This window comes from Physcomitrium patens, chromosome 1 (genome assembly GCF_059467195.1).
Source record: "Physcomitrium patens ecotype Gransden chromosome 1, ASM5946719v1, whole genome shotgun sequence".
NCBI classification, from domain to species: domain Eukaryota; kingdom Viridiplantae; phylum Streptophyta; class Bryopsida; order Funariales; family Funariaceae; genus Physcomitrium; species Physcomitrium patens.
Genome location: NC_143410.1, coordinates 10,992,655 through 11,001,612, shown reverse-complemented (window position 1 = coordinate 11,001,612; position 8,958 = coordinate 10,992,655). Strand labels below are relative to the sequence as shown.

Genomic DNA, 8,958 nt, shown 5'->3' with positions numbered 1-8,958 from the left:
ACTAGATATTATCTCTCTTCTGAAGTCTCTACTCAAACCCTGTAGTCTTATAAGAAGAAAAAAATTATTTATATTTAACACTCTATTTATTATTTCCCTTCTTACAAAATTGATATCAAGCTGCAATTGAGAGAACAATACATTAAATGACCTAGAACAAAGAGAACTTACACTATCTAGAGGAAGAACTTCATACGATGTTTTATGTTCAGAACCTATACTGCAGTCTGCATTTTACTCAACCTCAAGTACCGGATCCTCAAACCTCTTAAGGGACTTGCATAATAATTGATAGTTGTAAAAAATTACAACATTGTAGCATCTTCTTAAAATCGTGACCAGAAGCCAAAGACTTATTAACAACACTTCACAGTAAAATGTGCAAGTACAAGTGATCACAATTAAAACACCAACAAAAAAAAACAAGAAAAAAAAAGTACAGCATCAACTCACCAACTAGAGATGATCAACTTGAGTATCGAACACCAACATAGTGAAGTTCAACATCACAGCAAAAACCGAGCACCCATATTGAAAATGTGAAAATGTAAAAATAAAAAAATAAAAAAAAACTAAGCAAGAGGAAGTATCGGCAAAAATTGTGCCGAGGATTTCCGTCCTCATACTTGGCCAATACCAAGCCAATACCTAGGTTATACATGGATGAATATGATACGCATCAGTATTCATCTCAATTAGAATATGAGTCAGATACGATCAATGTTGACTCATAGTTTAAACACATTTATTGAAAATAGAAAGCATGTTGATCTCCTCAAACATATTGCGTTTGAAGTGTATATATAATTACCCCAATGTGAATAAAGATAACTCTCTTATTATGCACGAAGAATTTTACAATACCTACACTCAAACTCCTACTTTGTTAGAGACTATGGTGTTCGATGTTTTTAGTTGCCACTCTACGAGAGCATGAAATGGGAATTTCAGACCTTCCACGGGCATAGATACTTTCGGGTATGCATCTTGGGATTCTATACCCGCACCTTTTATCGATCGCTCATTCGAATTTCGAAGTGTGGCGGGCCGAGGGTGAATTTTAGCGCGCACAGTAGGGAGACGAAAGGAATCTCGCCATTATGTTTTGAGCTTCTTTCGAGGGAGCTTGTTGTCAGTTGTTAAGCGAGACGCACTGTGCACCTGAAATTTACGGAATCGGCGCGTGTGAGAGGAAATGCCATTTGTGATGGGAGAACGGAATTTGTTGCTGCTGTGCTTACTGCTGTTTACGGTTTCTGGTAGAGTGGAGGGCGCCACAGCATTTTGCAAGCAAGTAGTGGAACCTCTTGGACTTTACGATTGCGAAGAATTCACAGTAAGCAATCTGCAGATAAGATACTACCATTCTAACGTGTGGACTGCTTTCTTGACTTCTTCATGCCACAAATCGATACTGCCGCTGGTGATGTAGTAGGCATGATGATGCGATTATGATAAGATCTGTGCTTTATAATCTCTCGAACCAACGTTGCTACACGTAACTAAAGCGGGACTGTAACCAATGACAAACTAATAAGTGTAATTTTGATTAGTTGTGTGTAACTTCATTTTATTAGGAATCATATGATAATTTATTCAATTTTATGGAGTATTTTGCTCACAGTTTCAAGACATAGCAAAACCGTATTCGACATATTGGAAGATTGTAGACTGCTAAGACTGTCAGGAGTATTTCTTAACGCTAGAGTGTATTTCTAAATACGAAGACTCGTTAGCTACGTGGATATGCTTACATGCCAAGATTTCTGCGAAAGTCCCTGAGATCTGCCAATATTTTAAGATAGCTATAACCATTAACTTTCGACCTTAGAAATACCTTCATAATGCTTACCTGTGCTCTAAAAATGCTTAGATGTGCCTATCAACCATTTTTCTATCCGGCTGCATCAATCACTCTATTGAATGAATCAAGTTGAATGCATGAAACCCGATTCTGCGGAGTTCTACAGGTCCAAACAGATGATGGCTTCGTTCTAGTGCTTCATCGTTTAAGCCGAATGTCTTGGCCACCTTCGGCAAGTGGCCGTGCCAACAATGCCACAAAATCATCCGGGACTCCAAACAAACATGTGAAGAGAAAGACAGTTTCGCAACAGGCGCATGAAGTTCTAGCTCCAAAACATCTCAGAGATAGCTCAATTCAAGCACCCGTACATTCGTACTTGATGAACCGTTCAGTTGAAGGTAAAAGGGAACCAGCTCCTCTTGGAAACAATTCTGCAGCACCAAGCCGATCTATCTCTTCAAACAATCACTTGAACCCCACTGAGAGGAAGCGTTCCAGACGGCGTTCCAGAGCACCAGCTCCCCGTCATTCAAGTCCTACGAGGAATGGAACAATTTCGATACCTTCTCGTACAACCACTCCCGCCTCTAGTTCAGATGCTAATTACACATTGCATCCAGAGGTAATAATCTTTCAATATTTCCTTTCACTTGAATAAGAACCATAATCTGATGGTTTGTTCACTCTCTAATCAGGTGAACCCTGGCGTAATCTTCCATGGCTAGTTCTGTGCACAGCTCAACAAACTTTCCACGCAGATTGGCACAGATCGTAGCGATAGTGCTTTCAAGGCTTTAGTATTTTATGACTTGTGTTCGAAGAGTGGAGACGACTTTACCAATGTCCATAGTGTCACTAAGCTTTTGATAGTGGAAATAAGCACCAATTTCATGTTTATGGAATCGAATGGCCTTCTTTGCAGGCTGGAAAGAACGCACCTGTACTGATCATGCATCAAGAGTTTCTCAATGGCGATTCCTGGTTCCAGTATGTTGATAGCTCACACTCGGATCGTTTGCTGCCCTTCATGCTTGTCGATGACGGTTTTGACGTTTGGATAGGTCATCAGCGTGCAACGTACTGGGGACATGGTCATGTTCATCTAAAGAAAACAGATCGGGTAACTCAAGCCACTCAGTGTCCTGGTCGTATCTCCCATCTTCATATGATAATTTCAATCCCCTCGTCATACATTTGGTAAAATGTTATTTCTAAAACATGGTACATTTGCATGGTCACATGCGGAAAATTCTGTTGCTGTCCGCCATGACTCTAGGGAATCATTAGTTACGCTAGCAAATTATGACAAATACATTTGAGAACTAAGTTCGGTTTGTGGTTCGCAATTGGTTTACGTAATTTTCTGCTTAAGGTTGAATATTTCTGCTTAATTTCAGGAATACTGGAACTGGACTTGGGATCAACATGCAGATTATGACTTTCCTGCGCAGCTGCGCTTAATTTCGGCCCAGACAAATCAGCCTGTTCATGTCATTGGTGTGTCACAGGTATTATAATTAGATGAGCCACTGAGGTAGTTTTTTCGCTGTGATTTAAAATAGTAACCGATGTCTACGTATTTCCTTTTCGATTAAAAATCGATGATGCAGTCCGCGACATTAGGAGCTGCAGGCGCAACCAATCAAGAAACGGCGCAGATGATTAGGAGCCTAACACTCATTGGCCCTACTGCTTATCGCGGAAACACGAATTCCATTCTCTTGGATGCATGGGCGTATTATTTTGGAGCACAGATTGATTCGGTGCGAAACTTATATGGCCTAATAACATAACATGCTGCTACAAAGAATTTAGCAAGCTCTAGGATGGATTTCGAGGTCACAACAGACGTCCAAAGTCATGTCCAGGTTAGATTGCAGCAGACAGATAATGAAAGCAGGAATTTATTTCCTTGTTGGTCAACTAATTGGAATTTTCGTTCTCATCTGTTGATGAACAGAATTACTATTCAACAGGGTATCAAAATGGAGCGTTCAACTTTTCATCGTCAGTATCACTGAACCATAAAATTCTAAGTGTAGAAATGCCTCAACGGCGAATGTATTTTTTCGATTCCATTTATGATTATCTTTTATCATTGTGAATTACTGCAAATTTTATAAATAAAAACATCGCTAATTGCATCATTTTAGGTTCATGACTATATCGTAATTCCACTGATACAGTCAGGACAGTCGAGTTTTTCTTAAATGTCTTCATACGCTTCAACTTATGGATAGTCTAGCACTCGGGAACATCCTCACATTGATTATGTAACAGAGAATTTCCGGGGTCCAGCTCGAATATTTCCGTCACAGGAACAACTGGTGTTGTACTTAGCTTGCTTACAGGTAAAGATCCCTGTTGACGAAATATTTCATCTGATGTATATTGTTAGGGCAATATACTCTCAGTATCACCCTGCTTACCGTCACCCACGTGCTCAGGTCACATTTACTGTCAAGGAGATCATGTTATTCTCCCACCAGCAAACTTTCAAATCATGTTAACACGCAGCCACTAGATCACACATGAATCAGAATCACCACCATTTTTTCGGTTTTCTGCAGGGCCAAACTGCTGCCTGGGTACAGCGAGTATTGAGCTCAAAATGAGTTGGGATGGCACGACCTCTTTTAAAAATCTTCTGCAATGGCAACAAGGTGTGAAAACACAATCACCAAGTAAAGAGCTTTTGACTGCTCAGTTACATTTGCAATGAGGATCGTGACATGAAAGTTGCAAAATATTCGAAATTTTCTAAGAAATTCTTTGAAGCTTATGCCGCAATTGCACATACAGGAATAAGGACAAACAGGTTCGCTCGATACGACTACGGCAGTGCCGCAAGCAACTATGCTACATACGGCCAACCTACAGCGCCTAATTACAATCTAGCACAGATCCCAAGAAGAATGCCTGTGTTTGTTATTGCCGCTGGTCGGGATTGGACAGCTCCTCCCTCAGGCACACTAACTTTCATGCAGATGTTGCAGATGCCAGCCCTGCTTCTCAATTTGACCAATTACGCTCACTACGACTTGAGTTACAGTGTTAACCGAGTAAATGATGTGTATTTGCCCATACTCCGATTTCTTGAAGGACAAGAATTTCTGTGACTGGGTAATCATAACGAGGATCCGATCACGATGAATTATTCTCTTGATGCGAACCGGAGCTAAGAAAATCATAGATTTCAGATCCGAATTTGACGACTTGGTAGCCCAAAGACATTTCATCATCATCATCATCATCAATTGCCATAATCCAGTAGATCTGGGCCAATGTCGTAGAAACAAGCATAACAATCCTATAATTGATCGGAATATTCCTAGATTTGCGCGGACTGGTGTACATCTCACTGGACATTATATCACTTCGACGATGGATGATCATGCAGAACTTCGCAATGCAAACGCTGGCACGAAGAAACCTAAAATCAGAAGCTCATACATCGAAGTAGATGATCACTAGAGTTTCTGATATAAAAACAACCATACTGTTTTAAAAAAAATACAAATATTCCTTCCACATTCAGCTTGCAAATTAAACTCCCCAAACGCTACGACGAAAGTCGGAGAGCTCACAAAAGACAACCAGACACAGCCACAATAGATTATCCCTTTGTATATACTTCCTATCCTTAAAAACGCATGTCCTAAGGTGCAGTGAAAGGTGTACATCTTCATAGAACGTGAAGCCCGATGTATTGGAAATCACGCATATATGTTGCTGTTTTCTTCATTCGAAGTTGTACCACTTGCTTAGCCGAGAGCGAGAGAGAGAGAAAGAGAGAGTGTGTATGTTTATGTGTGTGAGTGTGTATGTGTGTGCAACGAAGTCATTGTGCGGTGGTGAAGCTGGAAACGAAGTAGGTTAACCTTGATTAACCTTCCTGTTGACTCAGCAATCCCCGTCCCAAAGCTCGTCAACAGACCTGAAAGGGCTGGTGGTCTTGTTGCACAAGAAGGCCGCCAGGAAGTACTTGTTCTGAGGGATGGCGTCGATCCACTTGTGGTCTTCCTCGTCCAGCTGCCAGTCAAAAATGGCGAAGTTCTGCGACATCCGCAGCCTGTTGAAGCTCTTCGGCACGGAACTGCACCCACACTCGAAGATCCAGCGCAAACACACCTGCATCGAAATGCACGCAATCTCGGGTTGTAGGAGAGTAGAAAGGGTAATAAACCCAACGAAGATGGACCACATAGTTTTTCACAGGTAAGCACAGTAAGAGCCTGAAACCAATGGGGTTGTGTAACCTTATTTTATGTTATGTTATGTTATTTTCCCCCCTACACACCTGAGCAGTAGTCTTCTGATGCTTTTGAGCAATTTGCTGAAGAGTGGAGTTGGCAAGTAAATCGTGGGTTCCGTACTTCTGACCAGGAGCTCCGAGTGGTGACCAAGCTTCGACAATGATGCCCACACTTGCACAATATTCCCTCATCCTTTTCTGCTGCCACCGAGGATGCAACTCCACCTGCCCCCACAAAAAAAAATAGTTTTTCAGAACCTAAGACATTGTGATATGATTTCTGCGAAGAGAATGATGCGAATGCGTTCAAGAGGGTAAGTTCGTTGACTCCTAGCGGCAACGTTGAACCCCAACATTGACTCGTTTCGATTGAATCGGTTTACCTGGTTCACAACTGGTGGTATTTTGGCGAACGACATAAGCTCATTGAGAATCTTTACATTGAAGTTGCTGACTCCAATGGACTTCGTTAGTCCCTTCTCCACACATTGCTCCAGCGTCGCCCATGTGGCCCGTAGGTCGAAGGGTAAGAAATCACCTTCCCGTGGCGGCATCTTGGCGCCCTTCTTCAGTTGGAGAGGCCAATGGATCATCAACAGGTCCACATACTCCAGTTGCAACTTGCTGCAGCCATTACACCAAGTGGCAAAGATCACCATAAGAGGGTCTCCTCCAGACAAAACTTAGGTCTGAACAGGATTTACAAGGTCCAATTCTTCCAGAAGGAGACAGCTTCATGAAGATAGTGTTTGAATCCGACAACAATGACCATTTCCGCTAGAAGGATGTCCACATTCATAAGCAATCTGGATCGGGAACTTTGGGGACGGAGGCGGGGAGACGATACCTGAGACTGTTTCGAAGAGAGGGGACGATGTCTCGAGGATCCACTTCGTCAGGAGCAAGTTTTGTGGTCACAAACATGTCCTCCCTCGTCACAAGATTCAGCTTCATAGCCTCCTGGAGGGCTTCACCTAGCAATACCTCAGTGTGGTAACCGCTGGCCGTATCCACATGCCGATATCCCATCTTCAGAGTTTAACAACACTCGAATAATTAACACGCAGTTTCAACATTTTTAATGCTAGCGGTGTTCTAAGAATTGATCTTATTCCTTGAATTTCAAAACGAAAATGCCGATCGGTCTTCCCGGTCAGCGAAATCAGTTCCGGGTTGTGTGGCATTCTCACTCAGAATAGAATGAGTTATGGTCAATAATTAATTCTTCAGACAATAAAGCTAAACGATCACGCAGAGAATCAAAGCATCAAAAGCGACGTAAAATACTTCGCTTTGGAAGACATAAATGACGATGCACCTAGTTTTCACCTAGTTTGCATCGATGAGACGCATAAAAACCGACAAACTGAAACAAAACAAATAAACAAATAAACAAAAATTAATAAATCTTTGCAGTGATGACAAAATTGTTACATCTGGCTACAGGTCTACGTGTCGAAGAGGAAGACTTGCTTGGTCGAGATCCAAACTCCTATAGAAGCCTGCATTATTGATTCTTAACTTTGAACTATCAGCGAGCGGAATTCACATTATTATTACAAAGACGTCTGAGAGATTTCATTGATGTTAAAACTCCTGAAATGAAACCGAATAAAATCTGCTCGGGGAGACGAGACGGTTGATTGCAGCAAAAAAGACTTTGAGAGGGAGTCGGTAAGCTAAGTTGAGTTGTTACCCTAATGGCAGTCAGGGTGGCGAATTTTATCTTCTCGTCAGATTCGTTGAAACTGATGGTGCCCAACCCGATAGCAGGCATTGTTCCACCGTTGTTGAGTTTCAACGTCGGCATAGGCGTCTCCTGTTTCGCCATGTTCAGTGACACCGCCCCTCACAAATGCCCTATTGGTCCGGCTACAGCACCAGTGTCGCTCCTTCGTCAGATACTATCTCTCTTGAGCCACTGCTTATGGCACCTGCTGCAGACGACGCACCGACTTCCAACTTCTTCCCCCCGCTCTGCCACACTAGAACACGTAGCGACGCGTCATTCTCCACACACGAGCAAAATCATCCAACGACAAAATCTCGCTCATACGGTATCCCTCTTGCTAGTGAGGAACACTCCACAAACTAAGCAGAAGTGCTGGTGCTATCATTCAAACAGACAAACTCAACCCCAACTCTCGAACAACCTCAAAATACTCTCAACAGTAATGTTTCTGCTGGTCAGACACTAAAACCCCGTATTGTCCCTCCCTCTCATACCCTACGAACGACACACCGATCATCCACTTCCGCCCCAATTTATAGAAAAACAGACTATTCCGATGATCCAAATCGAATCTAACACTGAAACAAACGAACACTCACACACACTCGCTCGCAATCACACACAGACCCACCTGCACCACAAGCCAGAACGAACCAATCGTCACGTCTCAAGCAGTTTCCTTCGAAGGAAGCAAAGGGTATCTGTCGCGAGCTGGGATCCGCGGAAGCAAGACGATTGTCCAGAAGCGGGCCCACATTACCCCATTGTTCAAAATAGGCGTGGGCACTCTGCGATCTGGGAATCTTACCACCGCGATTCTCTTTGAAAGTCCTGCCATTAGTATGGAATTCCTCCCGCCCCTTTGCAGCTCGAAATCTGATATGATTTGTTTTTCTGAGTGTGTGTTTTCATGTTTTTGGCAACGTTTCTGCAGTTTAGTCACAATTGAATCACGATGCCAGCTACAGGTGATCGATGCCTAGAGGGTCTAGATCCCAGAGACTCCGAGACTGTGCATCGATGATCATTTCGTGACCAGATGAGGCTCGACAAACAGCCTACTTGGCATCTTTTTCAGTCGTCATCCTTTCCTTTTTGGATCCCGCATTGGTACGACTAATGAGTCCAGAAAATAAAAAGTCAGATGAATGCAACAGAATAAGT

The 8,958-nt window shown here is 42.6% G+C and overlaps 2 protein-coding genes across 5 annotated transcripts; one reads left to right on the top strand and one right to left on the bottom strand.

Moving 5' to 3' along the window:
* The first annotated feature begins 1,028 nt into the window (after positions 1 to 1,028).
* On the top strand, positions 1,029 to 5,143 carry LOC112286656 (triacylglycerol lipase 2). Of its 2 annotated transcripts, none has more exons than XM_024528765.2 (9): positions 1,029 to 1,336; positions 1,971 to 2,429; positions 2,730 to 2,927; positions 3,205 to 3,315; positions 3,418 to 3,570; positions 3,768 to 3,814; positions 4,088 to 4,158; positions 4,378 to 4,470; positions 4,610 to 5,143. In XM_024528765.2, exons 1-9 carry the CDS (start codon positions 1,196 to 1,198, stop codon positions 4,924 to 4,926), a joined length of 1,590 nt encoding a protein of 529 aa, XP_024384533.1. In that variant the 5' UTR covers positions 1,029 to 1,195; the 3' UTR covers positions 4,927 to 5,143. The 2 variants fall into 2 exon arrangements, with proteins under 2 accessions (XP_024384533.1, XP_024384524.1); XM_024528756.2 differs by having other exon boundaries at positions 4,378 to 4,491.
* Positions 5,144 to 5,283: 140 nt separating this feature from the next.
* On the bottom strand, positions 5,284 to 8,479 carry LOC112286665 (non-functional NADPH-dependent codeinone reductase 2). Of its 3 annotated transcripts, none has more exons than XM_024528805.3 (6): positions 8,394 to 8,479; positions 7,759 to 8,047; positions 6,910 to 7,091; positions 6,446 to 6,686; positions 6,108 to 6,287; positions 5,284 to 5,938 (listed from the first exon to the last, which is right to left on the bottom strand). In XM_024528805.3, the coding sequence occupies exons 2-6, from the start codon at positions 7,891 to 7,893 to the stop codon at positions 5,711 to 5,713; spliced, it is 966 nt and encodes a 321-aa protein (XP_024384573.1). In that variant the 5' UTR covers positions 7,894 to 8,047; positions 8,394 to 8,479; the 3' UTR covers positions 5,284 to 5,710. The 3 variants fall into 3 exon arrangements, with proteins under 3 accessions (XP_024384573.1, XP_024384555.1, XP_024384564.1); XM_024528787.3 differs by having other exon boundaries at positions 8,426 to 8,479; XM_024528796.3 differs by having other exon boundaries at positions 7,759 to 8,039; positions 8,426 to 8,479.
* Positions 8,480 to 8,958: the final 479 nt, after the last annotated feature.

Bases quoted from the DNA above. Each gene is read 5' to 3' on its own strand.
- LOC112286656 (XM_024528756.2), top strand. From the start codon at position 1,196: ATGCCATTTGTGATGGGAGAACGGAATTTGTTGCTGCTGTGCTTACTG. The intron at 2,928-3,204 runs GTAACTCAAGCC...GCTTAATTTCAG, and splicing joins ATCTAAAGAAAACAGATCGG to GAATACTGGAACTGGACTTG. The intron at 4,159-4,377 runs GTAAAGATCCCT...GGTTTTCTGCAG, and splicing joins TGTACTTAGCTTGCTTACAG to GGCCAAACTGCTGCCTGGGT.
- LOC112286665 (XM_024528805.3), bottom strand. From the start codon at position 7,893: ATGGCGAAACAGGAGACGCCTATGCCGACGTTGAAACTCAACAACGGT. The intron at 6,687-6,909 runs GTATCGTCTCCC...TAATGGCTGCAG, and splicing joins TCTCTTCGAAACAGTCTCAG to CAAGTTGCAACTGGAGTATG. The intron at 6,288-6,445 runs GTAAACCGATTC...TTGTGGGGGCAG, and splicing joins TACCACCAGTTGTGAACCAG to GTGGAGTTGCATCCTCGGTG.